This window comes from Coccinella septempunctata, chromosome 1 (assembly GCF_907165205.1).
Source record: "Coccinella septempunctata chromosome 1, icCocSept1.1, whole genome shotgun sequence".
In the NCBI taxonomy this organism is placed as follows: domain Eukaryota; kingdom Metazoa; phylum Arthropoda; class Insecta; order Coleoptera; family Coccinellidae; genus Coccinella; species Coccinella septempunctata.
In genome coordinates, this window is record NC_058189.1 from 50,845,220 (window position 1) to 50,864,583 (window position 19,364).

Consider the following 19,364-nt stretch of genomic DNA (forward strand, 5'->3'; position numbering starts at 1 on the left):
ACAAATTTGGATCTTAATTGTACTATCAGAAATTGTACGTTAGTGTACGTCCATTCAACGTACAATTTTGGATCAACGTGAATTATCCATGAATGTACATCTTTTGGATGTTCGGATCTGGATATAAATATGTACTTCCAGAAATTGTACTTTTCTGTACAACAACTGGATGTATCATTTTCTAGTATCTATAATTATTCATTTCACAACATTCGTAGGATGTAGATTTCTGGACATTAACTGTACTTTCAAAAATGGACGTTTTATGGATGTCCATTGTACTTTAAATAAGGGATGTTGGAAATAACAGGAATGTGCATGCAAGGATATACCCTTGTATTGCTGCCATGTCGGTCTCGGCTCTTATTGGGAGTAGGTACATACTGACTATGTTGAAACCCAGATGTTCCGCCCTCTCATAATTATTCCTTTTTTTACTCTGGAACTTTCGTCCCAAAGACCGAAACATTTATTTTTTGAGTTTCATTTCAGTAACACACAGCGAAATATTGAATCAGAACAGAATATCTAAGAGAACCTCATTAATCTGTAATCAGTGGATTTTGAAGTGGACTCGACATATTTTGTAAATTTGTGAATATTTTGGCTTTAGCTTGTTGAACTACATTTGAGGTATAGTGTCTAGTTCTAGTTCCAGTGTGTGGTGCATATATTTGATACAAACGAGGTGAGTCAAAGTTTTTATTCTTGAGGGAAGTGGTAAATTTACGTGTAGAGAGAAAAATATAATCTAATGGGTAGAAATGTTGAAGGAATTGAATTTTGAATGCTTATACGAACCACGAATGTTCATCTCTGTTTCATGTTAATTTGATGATTTCATTAGTTATAATTATATTCATACTATCGTAAAAAATATATTTTTGTCTTTTCACAACCATGAATATCTATTATTTGGTAGGGGGGGCAACAATATAAGAATATGAAACGGAATTACGAGAAAACATCCAGAAATTCAATTTTCAATAGATATTATCACCATTCTATTATAATTATAGTATGGTGATGTACTATGATATGACAACAGCAAAATTTCAATGAAATAAATTTACAGAAACGGCCATACACTCCAGTAAAGGGGACAGGAAGGAGATAGAAGAGGCTATTTCTAAATGGGTTCGAGGAGCCAACGATAGAAAATATATCATAAGTGTTTCCTGTTCAGTGTATATATACCTATATATCTGCTTCTTTGATATTCAGTTTTTTATAGTTTAGTTTTTTTTTGCTTAGGGACAGTAGTCCAATGTTCAAATTATACTTGTTATTTATTTTATTTTAATTTTTCATATAAAGATGTGGAACATTTCCAGGCATTTCATTTTTCAATAATCCCAATCTCCTTATAATTATCAATAAATATATGTATTGATAGGTGGGATTTTAAAATACCCTTTTCGAATCAAACTTAAAAAATGCTAACCCCAATAAAATGGGCATTTGAGACTCCCAAATAACGTCCACTTATGTACAATGAATGGTCCAGAAAATGTCCGAACCTCACTGGATTCAACATCCTATGGACGTACATACAGGATGTACAATGGACGAACATATAGGTATGTCCATAGGATGTTAAATCCAGTGAGGTTCGGATGTACAATGGACGTACCTGTATGTTCGTCCATTGTACATCCTGTATGTACGTCCAATGTACATCCTGTATGTACGTCCAATGTACATCCTGTATGTACGTCCAATGTACATCCTGTATGTACGTCCAATGTACATCCTGTCTGTACATCCATTGTACATCCTATATGTACGTCCATAGGATGTTAAATCCAGTGAGGGTCGGACGTTTTCTGGACCAAACATTGTACATAACTGGACGTACAATGGATGTGCGTCATGTCCATTTTGTACGTCCAATGGACATTCAATGGATATACATGTGCTGTATGGGATATCAATTGGAACGATCAATGGCGTAGTGTCCTTTTCACTGATGAATCCAGATATGGACGATTTTCAGATTCTTGAAGAATAAGGGTATGGACAATCCCATGCATACCCCGTAATCGTCGCTATGTCCAAGAAGTCCATCCATTCCGAGGGGGTAGTGTTATGGTATGGGCCGGGATATGTTTCAACGAGCGCACATATCTACACATGTTGTCCATGTTGTGCCAAATTTTCACGCTGCTATTGGTGAAACTTTTCAATTGCTTGGTAATCCACATTTACCAATACCTCCGCACTCACCAGATTTGAATTGCATAGAACATGCATGGAATATGCTCCAAAGAAGATTAGATAATCAGCAACCTACCCCAGAATCCTTAAATGATCTGAGAGAGCTTCTGCCCCGTTTATGGAACCAAATTCCTCATGAAATGTTCAACAACCTCGTGTGTAGTATGCAAAGAAGATGTCAAGCTGTTATTGATACCCGTGGAGGCCATACATTGTATAGATAGTATTAAAATGCTTGAATTCCCTTGGAATAAAATTTCGTTATTTTACTCGATTTTTCTCAACCACCCTGTATACACTGCAGACCTACTGGCTAAAATTAATTTGCAACTTGAAATCATATTAATATGAATTTTCATCACAAAAATCTTATTTTAACTATATTTTTTGGCAATTTAAGTCAATATCTCTAACTCATGTGGAGCAGTTAAGTTGAACTGAGCTTTTGATAACAAATTCCCCTATGTGGTGCAGATTTTTATAAAATTATTCTTAAGCTCAACCTCAAAATATAAACTGTTTTACTGCTCAAACTTTCAATGAGAAATAATCACAGCATGAAATATTTTACTACCTTTCTGAACTAATTGATGATTAATGACTTTCATTCGATTAATTATCAGAAAGGATAAAAGTTATATCCTTTACTGAATGTTATTTTATTAAATGTTTGAATCCTGAAGGATATTTATTATTTACTATTGTGGGAAGACATATTACCAAGATTTTTTAGTCATTCCTTGAAATAATTCTGCAATATATAGGTATAAGTAATTTTCTAAAATAAAATTGAACAAGTATGCTGTTCAATAAATGAAATGCAATATTTTCAACAATTAAAAACCAAAACACAATTTTCATCTATTTCCACTCATACATTTGAAGAAAGGTTTTCACAGATTTCTCTCAAATCAACAGGTAATCGAATTTTTTCAATTTCCCAATATTTTGAACATATTTAAAAGAAAATTAACACTTTTGTATAACTTTATTTCCTCTTATATACAATAATCTCAGTATATATGTATAATTACTCTCGTTATTTCTCACAGTTCTATTCCCGAATAAAAAAAGGTTCAATAAAATTGAAAATAAATATATGATTCAAAAAAACAACAATTCAATGAACACAATATCAACAGTGTATAAATTTTGCGTTATTGGAGAATGATGTCTATAGCTATGCGAGGTTGATTTCTTCCCACTATCATTTTTCGTTTACAGCAGGCCCAATTCTTTTGTGCTTGAGAGGATTGAATGGAGATATATTTCTTATGTCTCCCTCAAGGTTATTGACATAAATATCTGCGGTGAGTTCTTCCAATCCAATTTCAGGTTCTGTTTTGGCTTTTTTCGTTGCTTCATCAACAACAGTTCTGATCTCGCCCTCGATTTTCTGCAATATGAAAAAATTGTCAGTTTCGAAAATGTTCCAACTATCACTTTTTTACCTTGAGTTCTTCCGGAGTTACAAGATTACTTGATATTATTTTTTCTTTGAAAGATGTTATAGGATCTCTGGTTTGTCTCACTTCTTGAATTTCTTCACGAGTTCTATAACTGGTTCCTGGATCTGACATTGAATGTCCAGAATACCTGAATTGTACACATCAGGCATTAATTGTTAAATGAAAGAATAATTGGTGAATATTTTGCTGTTAAACCTCTAAATTTACCTGTAGGTGGCAGTTTCTATGACTAGAGGTCCCTTTCCACTCTTGCAATAATCTACAGCAAATCTGAAAGCTTCTCTTACAGCCAGTACATCCATACCATCTACCCAGATTCCTGGAATGTAGTCTCCACGAGAATAATATTCCGTACTGGCGGAAGATCGTTCAGCACTCGTACCCATGCCATATCCATTGTTTTCAGCAACAAAAATGCAAGGAATATTCCACAATTTGGCAATATTATAGACTTCGAAAACCTGCCCTTGATTGGAGGCTCCATCTCCGTATAATGCAATGCTGACACCATCAGTTCCTTTATATTTAGCGGCAAAAGCTAACCCTACACCTAAAGGTACCTGAAATGAACAATTGATTAAATGAGTTTTCAATCAACATAAAGCTGAAATATGGTTGAGATTAAATCAACAGAAATTACCTGAGCACCCACAATTCCATTGCCACCATAAAAGTTGTCTGTGTACATGTGCATAGAGCCTCCCTTACCTCTGGCACAACCTGTTCTTCTACCTGTCAATTCAGTTAGAACACCTTCAACACTAACTCCAAATAAATAACACCAACCATGATCTCTGTATGCAGTTATCACCGAGTCATGGGGACGGAGGGCACTTTTTATTCCTACTGCTACTGCTTCCTTGAAGAAACGGTAAGAAATTAATTACATTAGTTGAAATAAGTGGTATCAAAAAAACACCATCAATCAAGAAGCATATGGGAATATTTAAAAGATATGGTCTGTTCTTTGTACCATGTTTAAATTTGTTTGAAATTTAATGTATTTTCTTTCAATAAGACGACTCTGCAAATTATACACATTGGCTTGTTATTTCTGCAATATGTCCTTTGAACATTCTATTTCATTTTTAAATATTATACAGTTTTGTGACCCGCTAAGAAAGGTACGAATGCACCAAATGCGAGCAGAGTTCTATTATAAATATTGTAAAACCAGATTTAAACCCCAAAACCGCCTGAGCTGAAACATTCAGTTTTGATATTTGTTTTTCGGAATTTATTATGTCCCAAAATGTAAACTGTAAAATTGTCAAAAAGGTACTTTTTGGTTCAAATCATCCAATTGAAAATTCAATCCAATTGACCTCAAGAATCTACTGTCAAAATATTTGAGTCCAAGACTCACCCTGTATATTGCATTCTACATTGAAAGACATTCGAATATAATAATGCACACTTCCATAAATAGCTAAAATAAATTTATTATCATTCTCACCTGCCCTGAATAAAGATGGCAAAATCCCTTCACAATCTTTTCTTTATATAAATTACCAGCACTGGTTTCTAACCTACGAATTGTCTGCATTTGATGAAAATATTTCAGAGCATCTTCTCTGTTTATAGAGACACTTGTTGAAGGACCTTGTTCTAATTTATGAAGTCTGTAGGGCTGAAAATAAATAAATTTTTCCTGTGAATTCAAAATATGAAATTGATCACAAAATTTGACTCGTATTTTCCATAAGTGGTTGTGGCAGTGAGTTTGAATTGAATACATTTTTCAGCATGTTTTAATACCGAAAGCACTGTTAGGATAGTGATTTCAATGTTAAGACATTCTCTACATTAAATTTGAAAAAGTGTTAAATGGCACATCCACCAAACGAACCAACAATTTTACATTTTCTTCATTTGAAGAAGAGTTATGGGCATCAAAGTTTGGGGGTAAAATAGGATACACATATATTATAAATACTTATCATAAACAGAAGTATATACTGTCTTGGAAAATAGTGAAGAAATTTAAAGAGGTATAATATATTACTTACTTTTGTTTCAAACGTAGCTTCAGAAGCAAACCCATTATTGAGCTTGGAGATTATGCCTGCTGCATTCTGCAAAATGAAAAAATCGATAACATGATACAGAAAGTTTACATCCTCAATTCATTACAGTTTTCAGCTTGAGGAAAATCTTCTTTGCCATATTTTACTAAGTATTTAGCTTATAACCTTCAAAGCAGGAACTACATATAAAACCACTTAGGATTAAATTTCCACCTAATTTTGACTTACTTTATTGTCTAAGGTCTTTTTTCCAATAGATCTAACACAAGTTGGTAACATTTTAGAAAATCGAATAAAAACACAGTAGGCACTTGAAGATTCCCACGTCCTTCAAACTTTAGAAAGGTCGTTACCACAGAACCAAAGAACACAGGATTTGACAGGATTTTGGAGGGCACATATCTGTGTAATTTTTATGTCAAAATTTTCATGAAACGTCAATGTCAATATTGTCAATTGTCAGATAGATGACGTTGATGCCGATCGCCCAGCATCTGATGTTTTCTATTTTCTGTTTCTCTAGTTAGTTATCTAAGATTATGTTATGAATTTATAGTGATGATATTACGAAGACTAATTTAGTTTCAGTCCAAAGCCAGAAATCATTTTGAAAATTAATCTTAAAACTGGCCTTATTAACATAATAATTAGAGTAGTGCTTTGTCTGAAATCATGGATTCAAAGAGCGAAATTGATTTAACTGGTAAACTTATAATTAAAGTTCAGTTAGAAAACGATATAAGAAGAATTCCAATACATAATGAAGCTATAACTTATGATGAACTTGTGTTAATGATGCAGAGGGTATTTAGAGGAAAACTAACAGCCTATGATGACATTACAATCAAATACAGGGATGAAGGTTATTAAATTATTTTTATTTCTTATTTCATACTTCTCAAATAACGAAATATTTACAGTTCTTTGGTAAAATACTAAGGGCTGAAGGACTTTGGTTAATGATCTAATTTTTTCAAGAATCAAGTGTATTCTAATGTTTTCAATTTCTCCAACAACTTCATAGTTTATACATTTTCAGATTTCAAATCATGTTGTATAAATATAGTCTTAAGTAGGGAAAATTAATCTGTTAGATCAATTATTTATTTAATAATTCCAGATGGCGATCTCATTACAATATTTGATAGTTCAGATTTATCATTTGCAATTCAGTGCAGCCGTATATTGAAACTGCAGATAATATTGAATAATAAAAAGGAGAATAAATTGAAGATTTTGTCACATGGAGACATCAATAATATTAAGCAGCAATTGAGGAATATCAGAAATGAGGTTAATTCAATTCTGGAAAACCTTGATGATTCAGTGAGCAAATCAGTATCAACAACTTCAGAAACAAGTAAGTCAAAATTTTGGCTAATTATAATTGTTTGGTTTTAAGTGTTGAAGAGAAATGGAGCAATTTAAGTTTTAAATTTTTTTTTATTAATTTTTTTCCCTAGAAAATACTGAATCTGCTACTAAAGATGCTCAGCCACCTGTGAATCCATTAAATAAGGTGAATCCCAGCGAATTTGATCCTTTACAAGAAAATAAGAATCAGAAAAATGGTAATGCTCTGGAGGCACCAAAAGAAAATGCAAAAAACTCAGCATCTAACATGAGCAACAGTGAGAAACCTGTTTCTAGACCTCAGTCTGTTCCTAGTATGCAGCGGGTTAATGAGCCAGTGGCAGTCTCTGCTGCTAGCAGTGCAAGTCAACAGCTGAGTGATTACTACAACAGGAACCCACCAACTTCTTATGGTCAAATTCCCTATGCAAGTGTGCCCTATCCTCCCCAACATTATGCTTATTCTGCTGCTGGGTAAGTTATTAACAAAATGATTAAAATCCTATTTAGATTTACCATTTCTGAATTCATAATTCATTAAGTACCCCTCACTGAATGATTTTCATCATTTGATTAAACTTTATTTATTCTTCTTTCGAAATCTATACTTAATTAATCTTATTATTGAAATCCTTGGATTGGAAAAAATATAAGTTTCATGTAGATCTTTTCACGTCCAACATACATTTCCTCAGTTATCATTTCGATGATTTTTAATATGATTAATTCAGTTTGTCATTCAGGTACACTCAGCAAGTCGATTCTCAGGTGCCCAATTCTGGTACTTATACAAGTCCACCACAAGGTGGTTTGCCTTATTCAGGCCAGCCTCAACAGTACAACAATCCAGGACTGTATCAAGCAGGGCAACCCAACCCTTATTCCAAAACTTACAGTCAACCTTCATCCCAACATTTCCTACCACCTCGTCAATAAAGTTGTAACACCACATGATCATGACTTTTAAGATTTCAAAAAACACCATAGTACCATAGTTGAAACATGATAAAAAAAAATTCATGTTAAATTTTTGTCAGTATGTGAATACAATATTTTCAACACAGTATGGTACTTTTAACCCAACAGAGTAACTTTTCTCGACTGATGCAAACTATAATACTCCGTTTTTATTTCAAGTTTAGCACTCTTTTTTTTTTATGACTCATTCATTTGAAATTCATTCTCTAGGCCAAGAATTTTTCTACTTTACTTCAATACTTAGGTCTTTAAGTTTTCTTTATCTATGTTATTAATTTGTTAAGCTGAAAGCATAGCATTAAATTGATTAAAAGGTATGATATGCTAGGTATCATTGTCAACTTGAATTGATTCAAGACTTCGAAGCTTTTCAAATAAATCTTCTTTAGCAAAGTCATAAAAATTTAATCCAATATTGCGTTCAGAAGGAAGAATTACAAAACACAATTAAACACCATACAATTTTTCGATAATTCTAAGCATGAAAGTGAAATATTTATAGTGATTTTGTTGCAAGATGTGCAGAAAAAATTCAAACCAAAATCAATATTTCTGAAGTTTCCTCCCGATTTTGGCTGTAAGCTGACAAAAAATATGTTGAAGATCATTATTTATGACTTACTGAACTAGAATTAGGAAAGATATGAATTGTGATAAGTTCTTTTAGTATGCTGTCAGCTATTTTTGAAGCATTGTAACGACTGATGAATTCAGCTTTCTGAAAAATGAGTTTCAACATATGTTGTTAAGTTATTTCTTAATCAATAAACCTATAAGTGAACATTTAGTTTTATTCAAATACCAAATTTCCTAGTAGTAGTAGTAGATTCCTCCTAGTTCCAATTGGCGCTGCTGCAAAATTACAGTGACTATATAGTCACTGTATGCAAAATAAGATTGCAGCGTTAGGGTACGTTCATACCGAAGATGCATGGATGAGCGCGGTGGAGGTCGCGGTCGCGGTCGAGGTTTACATCGATGCCTGGCCGTACATGTCGAAGATGCTTTCCTTTCAGTCAAAGCTCATAAACGAACTGAAAAATAAATACGTTACCCTGGTGAATGTCACGTGATTTGAAGAGCGCCAATAAGCGTGCAAGGTACCTCGCGGCAACTGCCCGATCGCCATATAAAATCAAAGTATTTTGTTCTGCTATCGACATCGCTGAAAACCGCGATGATGAGCGGCGAGGGTGAACAGGTGAAACATCCTTGGTATGTACGGTCTCATTAGAATATGAACATTTGTTTTTAAATCGATGTAAAGATCGCGACCGCGACCTCCACACCGCGCTCATCCAGGCATCTTCGGTATGAACGTACCCTTAGGGTGAGCAGTTACGTAACTATACTATGGCTGTTGTTGTTATTGTTTACCTCATTGTTTTTTGAGTGTTGAGTTTCGATGTGGGTTTTGTTGTTGAAATAGACTAAAAGTGACTATAAGGACTTTTTGCTCAGTGAATTTAATTACTGTCTTTATTATAATTCGAATCTACGTGTTGGTTCGTCAAAAGGTTCGAAAATTGTCTGAAACGATTGCCTAGGATTCACTGATTGATCAAATACAAGTCCGGCCTTAAACTGCTTTACCAAAGAGATGACAATTCAAATGAACAAGACTCAAGTGCTAAAATTTGAAAACTATCCCAAATACAGTGAGAGGAAAGAATTTTAATTTTACGATGTCGCCATGTAAATATTATTAATAAGATTAAATGCAGATGCATACCACCCGACGATATGAATATCGACAAGTGTTACGATCTGAATTGAACTAGCCAATTTGCCATCGTCAAGGCCCCAAATGGAATACGCTCCACCATATTATTATTTTGACCATTTCTATATAGGTTTGACTCAAAAGAATATGGTGATTACAGGTTGGGTAATGGGTATTCTAGGGATAGGAAATATCCCATGAGAGGAAGGTTAAAGGCAAATAGCATCAGTTAACAAAGAATTCCAGAATAATTTATCCCGCTTGACCTTGACATCTAATATTAAGTCACGTTTTCGGGAGAAATAGTAGATGAAGATGAGAAATATTGGTTCTCTTCATTTCGCGCCTGGTTTTGTTCATATATCTTTGTTTCATTCTGATGACAATGATATTGATGACAATGCAATTTGTCCAGGGAGCCATGGCTTCTCCCACTTGAACTTGAGAGAAATATTTTTTCGAATATTTTCTTCTAGAAGGGGTTGAGGTTGCTCTTTTTGTAAATGTATTACATTTAGATCTACCATAATTTTTCTGGGAGAAACGCTGGTCGAAACTGTCGAAAGTTCCTCTTTCGAAAATTTCCCAAAACAAACGAATTAATTCAGATGCATATGCATCCGCCGTTAATTAAATCAACAAAATGTTACGATCTAGTATAGTATAGTATAGTATGTGAGAAGTGAGAAGGGGTTACAGTTCACTGCGACCTTAAGGTCTATTGTGCCCCCTAACAGAGCTGTTTTCATCGCGCCCTTTACAGCTCGCCTTCCAGATCCAGAGATCTGATGAAATCCAATATCTGGGACGGCTTCAACGAGGATAATTCCCCACTCCTACAAGTTTCTCGTCCAAAGCACTCTTTCCTTTGGCTTGCAATGGCAAAGCATTCCGTAACCAGGTGAATAGGAGTTTCCTCCTCCTCCCCACAGAATCTACACTCGTCAGTGTCCGACAAACCCATTCTCAACAGATGCTTCTTTAGGCGACAATGTCCTGTGAGAAAGCCAGTGAGTAGGCGTAGTTACGATCTAAATCGAACTAACAAATTACCATCGCTCATCAAAGTATTACCAGAAATTCCATTTCGTCGGCAAGGAGTATAGATGCTGACTATGGTTTCGGTCTCATTGGACCTCGTCATGCAGAGCAACAAAACTCCTTAGTCAGAGACAAACTCTCACTGCCTTCGTCAACGAAACTAGATTGAACAAAGATTATAATCTTATATTCTATATAATCTTTGAGATTGAATAGCCGGCACTTTTTATTCCATGTCAGTAGCGGCAGAGACAAGTTTGTCTCTGACTTGTAATTTCTTAGTGCTAATTGCGACTGTGTGCCCTCCTGTGACTGAAGAGACCCAACCGTGACCTACAAATCCTTCCACACTCAGGGCATGGATAGTCACCAACCAGATCTGGCCGCCGCTGTATCTTTCTCGAGTCTCCATTATAACTGTGTACCAAAGACCTCCATTTTGTTACCTGTCCAACGCGATTTGTTCCCAGTTATGATTGGCATTAACTGATTTTAGGGATTGATGTGGTATATCCTTAAACCTTATACTGGCCTCCTGGTTTTCGGGCTCCCCCTGTGAATTCGCCATACAGAGCTATTTTGGGGAGTCTTGTGTCTTGCATCCTCAGAATGTGGCCGCTCCATCTGAGTCGGGCCCTCGTTACTTGAGTCTCAATTGTTGTACAACTCGCGCGTTGCAAGACTTCTGCATTCGAAACTTTGTGGAACCATCTGATATGCATTATCTGTCTGTCTGATAGATTATAGAGAACTCTATAATCTTTGAGGGAAAGACTACCAAAATGTGGGGTGTTGCTGAAGGTATGGATCTGAAATTTCAAAAACTCTCCAGCTCTTGAAGCTTTCCTGGACTGAGTAGTGAAAAATAATGAATAGTATTATTTTCAATTTTTATCCTTATAGTCAGCCGAAATCAGGCTATAAATCTTGTAAGTGTTCTCAGAATTGCAGGTAATTATGAACTTCACTGCTCAAAAATTGAGGTGGATAATTTGCGTATATGTAGTAATATAGAAAGGAAATAAAAAACGGTTTTGTCCCGTAATACCGAATAGTTTCCACTTTCGTCGAAAAGATGGCAGCACTTAACGAAAGTATTTTTTTCAATTTCACCAGGATACGAATTGTAGCCAATGGCGAGACTTTTCGAGAAATTTTTCCATGTGGAAAGTCACAGAAGAGATAATTGCACCTCGGAAAGTTAACAACATGAATGAACAAAATTTTTATTCTTTTTTCCGTTTGATGAATAAAAAAATTTCTTACTTTCCGAGGTGACCAACTGATTGAATTGAATTATAATGAAAACCCCATACGAAATAGTGGTTTCTGACTTAAGATATTCATTTTCTCTTTTTGAACTGACCACTAGAACGGTGCAGACCCCTCTAAAGTCCAAAATTCTTATATCTTTAGAGTGGCCAAAAACCGTTAAAGGATTAGGGAATAAATAACCGGCCAGCATAAATAAGGCTTAAGTTTGTCTAATTAATTTATACAGGATGTTTTCTAATTGAGTGTCAGTATTTATGAAGGTGACTTTTGGGCCCCTTTTAAGAAAAAAACTTCATATGAACAAATATCCTAAACGTCTTATCTTTTGAGATACAGGGTGGTAAAGTTTTCAAGATAAATCATTTATTATAAATATCTACAATACCACTTCAAATATTTTAATGAAATTTATCATACATGTATACTATGAATCAAGAGGCATTTTTTAATGTATCACTTTTTTCTTAATTTCCCCCAGTGGCGTTCGCACGTAATTTGACCTACCTATTTTGGCAGACATTGATAGTGCGCCATAGATTTTTCCTGAAATAAAAATTATTTTTGAAATTCCCAATCATTTCTTACCAAAGTTGATCACTTGACTTTTTTCAATCCGATTCACGGTTTCCGCTTAAAAAATGAAAACCGTTTCTCTGCATGATCATAACAATATCCTCAATACATACATATGACAATATCACCATGCAGAGACATACGAAGATTTCATTTTTTTTAGGTGAAACCCGTGCGTCGGACTGAAAAAATTCAAGAGATCAAATTTGCTCATAGTTGAATACAGTCAGTGGCGTGCCACTGACATATGTTCATATGAAGTTTTTTTCTTAAAATGGGCCCAAAAATCACCCTCATAAATATTGACATTCAATTAGGAAACACCCTGTATATTGATATAGATTTAATTTAAAGGGGTTCTTGAGTGAACCAAAAACCTGCAATTTTTTTTAGCCAATACCAAGGATTATAGGGTACTACTCTATAATCTTTGGCCAATACTATATGTTCAGAGCAAAAATTATATAAGCAACGTTTGTTGTCTCTGGTTCAGAGCTTCGAATAGAGACCTCTCAGAATCTTCCCCCACCCCTACCTAAACTACCTCGTGCTCTTCGCAGAATCCAATGAATAGAAATTCGGTTGAAAAGGGCATTTCGAAATACCCATCACAGTGATCACAGTCGAAGTGTATAGTCAACGGATTCACTTTAGCAAACGTGGTTAAGTCTGTTGTTTGTGAACTGTTATTCAAGGAAAAATTAATCTTTAGTGACCAAAATGGAAAATATACTTTATTACGTTTCGGATTTTGTTACTGACAAATTGGCGGTTTTTGCAAGTGATGAAATTGCTGTTGGTAAAGACGAGTCTTATCCATTACATGATGCAGTGGCCGAAGAGGATATTATGAAGATATTCAAGCTACTGAAGTCGATACCAGTCGATGCGGAGAAGCCACGAGGCAAAACGGCTTTAATAGAGGCCACTTTAAGGCCCTATACGCCAAAAAACATTGAGATAATGAAGCTTCTTCTACGAAAAGGGGCCGATCCTATGAAACAATTTCAGAATAGTTGTGCGGCGTATTATATCTTACGGAGTAAGAGTAAGTAAAATTGATAATTTGTATTCCATAACAACTTGGTGAATGTTCCACACTCAATCCGAACCGTGTATTTATTATTGTAAGTTCTTAATTTAAAAAAAAAATTAATTCTCAGGTTAATGCGAAAACAAAGAATCTATTTATTTGTGTGGTAGAGTAGAATTCGCAGGATAATTTTGGTTCTTGTTTCGGAAAAATAATTTCATTATTGAAAAAATATCTTTATATCGATACTAGTAGCATTCAGTATAATATGCCAGTAGCGTTAGACTCTGAAATCGACCAATTATGAAAAATTTGCAACTTAAGGTATTTATTGCTAGGCTTCAGATGTGTCCCAATAATCCCAATATGAATAACTTAAGTTTTTCCCCTTAGCGGAGTTGTGCACAAGGAGGGGGGGGGTTTAAATGTTCCCCCTTAAAGAGGTGTTTTCGCGGTTTTTCGGCAATATCTCCAGAGGGACTGAAAATTTATAAATTTCAAAAACATTGTTGATATGGAAGTTGAAGGGCATAAAATTCTGCGACTCATTTATTTTGTACTATTCGTTGTCGTTACACAGATCCTCAAATCATTGGTAATTACCAACAATAACCAACTGCATTCAAGCGCTTTTGGTCATTATTGGTTATAATTCGTGACGTCATGAAGTAGCCCTTCAACGTCATCATTTTGAACCGCAAATAACCGGAGATAACCATACTCGAGAGCTGGGTTAAACTTCTGGTTATTGAAGTGAGGTTAGAAGTTGTGAAGGGCCATAACCAAGGGCAAAACCAGCAATAACCGCGGTCATTACAGGTTATTCGCTTGAAATCGATCAAAATTTGAGCAATTTTTCAGAATTATTGTTGTATTTTGCCATCTGACTCATCTAATTACCTCTTCTTCACCCCCCTCTTCAAGGACCAATCCTGGGATCATAGTCTTGTCTGTTCGATCCTAGAACGTTCTCGTAATATTTTGTTCTTTTGTTGGCTCTCTCTCCGTTTCTGTGCTGTTTCCCCTTCTCGTAGTCATCATGACTCATGGGCCATGAGTCATAGGGTATGGTCCCCTGAACCTGTGGTCTCAAATCTGCCGATTTTTCGAACAACGAAATATATTCGGCAAGTTTTTTTGCAGATGAATACACACTGTACTTACTATTACCCTTGTTTATATATCCCTATTCCTATTAATATATGTATATCGGCTGTATTCGGGTTCGACTTTTGGACGGTCCGAGAATTGTTCTAAAACTGCGCAAAACTGTTGCGCCCTGGTATAAAATCCTCTGCGCAGTTATAGAACCATTCTCGGACTGTCCAAAAGCCGAACCCGAATACAGCTACTATTTCTAAAATAAACAAGGCTTTATTATTTTGATGCGTCTTAGAAACCCGATGTTAGACCATAGCATTTTAAATGTTGAAAATTTTCTCAGTTAAAAAATAATTTATGTAATAGTATTATGTACTTTGTTCAACATGTGATAAGTTTGTTATTGTTGTTGTTGGTATTTTGATAACACATAAACTGCTTCAAAACGTTGATAAAACATTGAATGGGAATTTGATGACGGCCCACACGAAATAATAATAATAAACAGAAAATCATTAAACATGATGTAAAAGTCAATATCCCAAATTTATTCGTTGATGTGAGATTTCCATGCATAAAATGACTTAATGGTTAAATGGTTCAAAGTCGTAAAGTGTACCTCAAATATGAAACGACGGTTTTCATTTCAGAAGATGTCATCTCGAGAGAAAGTTTGGGTCCATTTTCTCAAAAAAAACAAAAAAAACGTTTTATGGTTTCAATCTACATCTTTTAATGAAAAACTAACTTCCATTTTTCATCAGACCCTAAGGCCTAGATTGAATAAAAAGTTTTACGACCTGACCGAGTTGCGAACCGAACCAGAGTCGACGTGTTTTGTAAAATTGGCACGAGACTCAAACTTTGAGAAGACCATGTCATGGAAAGATTGTATTTCCCAGTTTGTCGTTGGTTCTGTATAGTAAAAATGGGAATTATATGGTAACATTTGATGCCTCATGCAGTGTATGTGACAGTGAAAAAAAAATGGATTTTACAGCATTATTGTGGCAATGTATTGTAAGTTCAGTTTCAATGTTTCAGTCAATATTTTTCCTTCCTTTATAATAAGTCGATGAAACCAATGTGTTGAAATTCATAAAATGTGCAGTCGGTATATATTTTCATTATTGAGTCATATATTTCTAGTTTTTGCGCCATGTTCAACTTTTTAGGCAATATGATTTCTTTATTTGTTATTATTTCCAACCTTCAAAGTTGACCGATAGAAAGTTAAAGTTAGAAGTCATTTTTAATTTCCGAAATCAATTTGCCCCGAATATTTGGAAAAGAGTGAATTATTTTCATTCTTGTTTTATTCCAGTATAATAGTAAAATAAAAATATCACAGAAGTGCTTAGAAAAATCTTTTCAACGACTAGAATATGGAAATATGAAAAAGTTTTATCTTTTCATTATTCCACTACTTCAAAATTATCTGAATTAATCTATGGTTATACTAAGAAACCTTGACTTATTCCTGAAATAAGAATTTTATTCAATAACGGCGAAACTACTTATTTTAACTAGTTTTTGACGAGCAATCGATGGGAATTACAAAATTATAGGGTTGCCATTTGAAAAAAATGAGATATCATAGTTTTATTGAGGCTCACTTTGGAGCCCTGTTTCAGGCACCCTGTATAATATTTCCTCATAAGTTATACAAGAAACAGTATCAGCGTCTTTCTCTTGTTCCACTTTCGCAAAAAGAAATTCTTACAATGAGGGATTTTGAAGATATGGACACTAATTTGTGACAATATTTTTTTCAAAAAATTTGATAATCAGGCTATAATTCAAAAATCGCTTTAGTGGTTGCGCATATCATACATCAAATCAGTGTAGAATTGAACTAAATATGTATTTGAAATAACGAAGTTACATTCGTTTCCGGTAAAACCGGAAGTAGTCCGCTTGAAAATATTTTACAATTCAAGTTCATGCACAAGGTGCGCCAAATTCCGAGCTCTTTTTCGGAGAAACAAAAAATGGTGAAAACCCCAGCCTCCTATGATATTTCGTTTTTGAATTTGACAATTTCCTAAAGTTCTCATAACTTTGAAGTCTTTGAAGTTACAAATCTGAAAATTGAACCTTCTGCAGGCACGTAGCATCCACTGATGAATTTTTTAAATGCAAATTTTCATTGAATTTGTTATTTTTGAATTGGAAAAAAACTTTTGTCAGTAGATTCAACGTATGAAAGTGCCTAAGAAGGATCGAGTTTCAGATCTGTAAGTTCAAAGACAAAAAAAAGTTATGAGAACTTTTCGGAATCGTCGAAATCTCAATTTTTGTTTATACCTCGAAGTCTAAAAATGATAGGCCGATTCTGTTTTCGGATTTGGATTAGTCATGAAAAGGAGCTCGGAAATGTGTCATTCGTTTTCTTCTAGCTGCTATAGTTCTCGAGATCCCCTCAGTAGACAACGAATTTTGCCCACCCTGTATCTGCGTATCTTGAATCTGTATCACAATTCCTTCCTCGAATACGTCTAGGGAAACACTCAAAAAAACCACCCTGTATAGCGTATAGGTATTTGACTTTATACTTTTCTAACATACTTTTTTTTTCAGATAAGGATATGATGAATTTTTTATTGAAATATATAAAAGATGTCAATGGCCCGATATTATACGACTTGAAACTCATAGACGTAGCTTCAAAGAAAGGTTACAGTGAAATTGTAGAGGCACTCATAGATATGGGTGCAGACTTGACGGCACGCAACTATCAAGGTATGACTTATTTGCATCAGGCGGCTTTCAATGAAGAACCACGCATACTGAAAATTTTATTGGATGCTGGGATGGACGTGAATGCACAAGATAATTATAGCCGTACAGCAGTACATTATGCCGCGGCGAAAAAGAATCTCCTTAGCCTACAAGTTCTCCTAGAGAAAAACCCAAATATAAATGCCGTCGATCGTCGGCACAACACACCTGCGAACGTGGCGGCCAAAGAGAACTTCTACAATTACTACGACGTATTGAAAGTTCTTTTAGAGCACGGATGTGATATAAATATTCCAGATGAATTTCGAAATACACCCTTACACAATCTTTTTTTGCGTTACCATCCAATCCCAGTGGGATGTGTAAGCTTGCTGATCGACCACGGGGCTGAGATAAATGCTTTGAATAGCTTTAGTTCATCGGCCCTTCATTTAGCAGTTAGAGGGAATCACGAACTCATTTGTGATTTGCTTATCAGGAAAGGCAGTAAGATGGACGGGAAAAATACGTCTCGTTTGACACCCCTAGAAATGAATGCAAGATCGTCCCCATCCGTTCTTTGCGTCGTCAAACACCTAGCCATAGTGCACCATCTGCGAAAAGAAAAGTTGAATTCACATATGTTAGGAATCATCAATTCTGATCCGATTTCAAGAGAGTTTTGGAATAATTGCTGCGATGAAATCGCTCAACTGGATAATTGTAAAGTACAAGGATCGAACCTAAATTACACCATGCTCTATTTTCTGAACAGAAAAGTAATCAATTCTTTGAGGAATGAAGAATTCTGCCAAAAAATTTCTTCTTCTGAACTTAGCGCTTTTCCAATTTATGGAAACATACTTTATAGCAATTTTCTGACAGGATACAGGGCAAGGATGTGGGAAGAATCAGCTGAACAATATCTGTACACGTTATTTAGAGATAGACTTCCTTATGATTGTATCAGAGACATTGTCACCTTTTTTTCCATAAAAGATTTGGAATTGTTGGTACAAAATAATTTTGCGGAATATCGTATGGAAAAAGAAAGGAAGAAAAATAGGTATTTTTCACAGTATCTCCTTGTGATGCACGTGATATTTATCGGTGCTGCCTTGATGGTGAAATAAATTGAGTATACAATTTCCAAATAGAAAGAAAATTATTCTTCATGAAAATCCATAGGATTCCAATAGTTAGAACAGTTCGAATAAGTTGAAGCAAGTGGATGAAATTGTAAATATGTATATAATTCATATGAAAGATTATGATAGAAACTATAAGAAAAACTGTGATATAGAGTCATTACTTGTATCATCACATTACTAGTAAAAGGTATGAATTCTTATTTGTAATATGTTTTTATTTCATATTAGAAAATATTTGATTTTTTGAGACAAAAAAGTGATCGAAAATGTCTTCTGATAGAATTCTTCTCAAATGTCAATATGTTTTTTTTAATGAGTTGTATCTCTATGTACCTAAAGCACTATAATAAACAATTCCGTTATTCTTGAGATTTGCATTATTATTATTTTTACAACCCAATTCAATCAAATAGTTGAAATAAATAAAGTTGCCATTGTTAGAGTGAAATAGTTATTTATGTATAGAGGACGAAAAACTGTTTATTATAATTGAGCCTACAAATTGATAGTCGGGGCTAGTGAGCAGGTGAGACAGTGGACAGTTTATTGCCGAGAAGCATACTACATTTTTTCGTCGACCTCGCATATACCTATAGTCTATCCAAATCCGAGAGGCCAGCGTAAACAAACTGACTAACGCGTGATCTTATTTAAGGTACTCCTCTTATTGGTCAAAGCTTCAGGAACGCCATGTTTGCAGGT

At 34.7% G+C, this 19,364-nt stretch overlaps 3 protein-coding genes across 5 annotated transcripts; 2 read left to right on the forward strand and 1 right to left on the reverse strand.

The window, feature by feature from the left end:
- Positions 1-3,186: 3,186 nt before the first annotated feature.
- On the reverse strand, positions 3,187-6,084 carry LOC123309843 (probable pyruvate dehydrogenase E1 component subunit alpha, mitochondrial). Of its 2 annotated transcripts, XM_044893139.1 has the most exons (8): positions 5,942-6,060; positions 5,820-5,878; positions 5,696-5,761; positions 5,143-5,316; positions 4,327-4,545; positions 3,894-4,246; positions 3,669-3,813; positions 3,187-3,613 (listed from the first exon to the last, which is right to left on the reverse strand). In XM_044893139.1, exons 2-8 carry the CDS (start codon positions 5,850-5,852, stop codon positions 3,425-3,427), a joined length of 1,179 nt encoding a protein of 392 aa, XP_044749074.1. In that variant the 5' UTR covers positions 5,853-5,878; positions 5,942-6,060; the 3' UTR covers positions 3,187-3,424. The 2 variants fall into 2 exon arrangements, with proteins under 2 accessions (XP_044749074.1, XP_044749066.1); XM_044893131.1 differs by lacking the exon at positions 5,820-5,878 and having other exon boundaries at positions 5,942-6,084.
- Positions 6,085-6,163: 79 nt separating this feature from the next.
- LOC123309858 (protein TFG-like) lies at positions 6,164-8,266 on the forward strand. 2 transcript variants are annotated; one of them, XM_044893150.1, is made up of 4 exons: positions 6,164-6,575; positions 6,834-7,073; positions 7,177-7,540; positions 7,798-8,266. In XM_044893150.1, exons 1-4 carry the CDS (start codon positions 6,386-6,388, stop codon positions 8,000-8,002), a joined length of 999 nt encoding a protein of 332 aa, XP_044749085.1. In that variant the 5' UTR covers positions 6,164-6,385; the 3' UTR covers positions 8,003-8,266. The 2 variants fall into 2 exon arrangements, with proteins under 2 accessions (XP_044749085.1, XP_044749092.1); XM_044893157.1 differs by having other exon boundaries at positions 6,165-6,575; positions 7,810-8,266.
- Positions 8,267-13,376: 5,110 nt separating this feature from the next.
- LOC123307155 (serine/threonine-protein phosphatase 6 regulatory ankyrin repeat subunit B-like) lies at positions 13,377-18,644 on the forward strand. The gene is made up of 2 exons (XM_044889374.1): positions 13,377-13,704; positions 17,371-18,644. The coding sequence occupies exons 1-2, from the start codon at positions 13,377-13,379 to the stop codon at positions 18,642-18,644; spliced, it is 1,602 nt and encodes a 533-aa protein (XP_044745309.1).
- Positions 18,645-19,364: the final 720 nt, after the last annotated feature.

Bases quoted from the DNA above. Each gene is read 5' to 3' on its own strand.
- LOC123309843 (XM_044893131.1), bottom strand. From the start codon at position 5,992: ATGTTACCAACTTGTGTTAGATCTATTGGAAAAAAGACCTTAGACAAT. The intron at 5,762-5,941 runs GTAAGTCAAAAT...TTCATTTTGCAG, and splicing joins AAAAGACCTTAGACAATAAA to AATGCAGCAGGCATAATCTC. The intron at 4,546-5,142 runs GTGAGAATGATA...CGTTTCTTCAAG, and splicing joins GCCATCTTTATTCAGGGCAG to GAAGCAGTAGCAGTAGGAAT.
- LOC123309858 (XM_044893150.1), top strand. From the start codon at position 6,386: ATGGATTCAAAGAGCGAAATTGATTTAACTGGTAAACTTATAATTAAA. The intron at 6,576-6,833 runs GTTATTAAATTA...TAATAATTCCAG, and splicing joins AATCAAATACAGGGATGAAG to ATGGCGATCTCATTACAATA. The intron at 7,074-7,176 runs GTAAGTCAAAAT...TTTTTTCCCTAG, and splicing joins ATCAACAACTTCAGAAACAA to AAAATACTGAATCTGCTACT.
- LOC123307155 (XM_044889374.1), top strand. From the start codon at position 13,377: ATGGAAAATATACTTTATTACGTTTCGGATTTTGTTACTGACAAATTG. The intron at 13,705-17,370 runs GTAAGTAAAATT...TTTTTTTTTCAG, and splicing joins TTATATCTTACGGAGTAAGA to ATAAGGATATGATGAATTTT.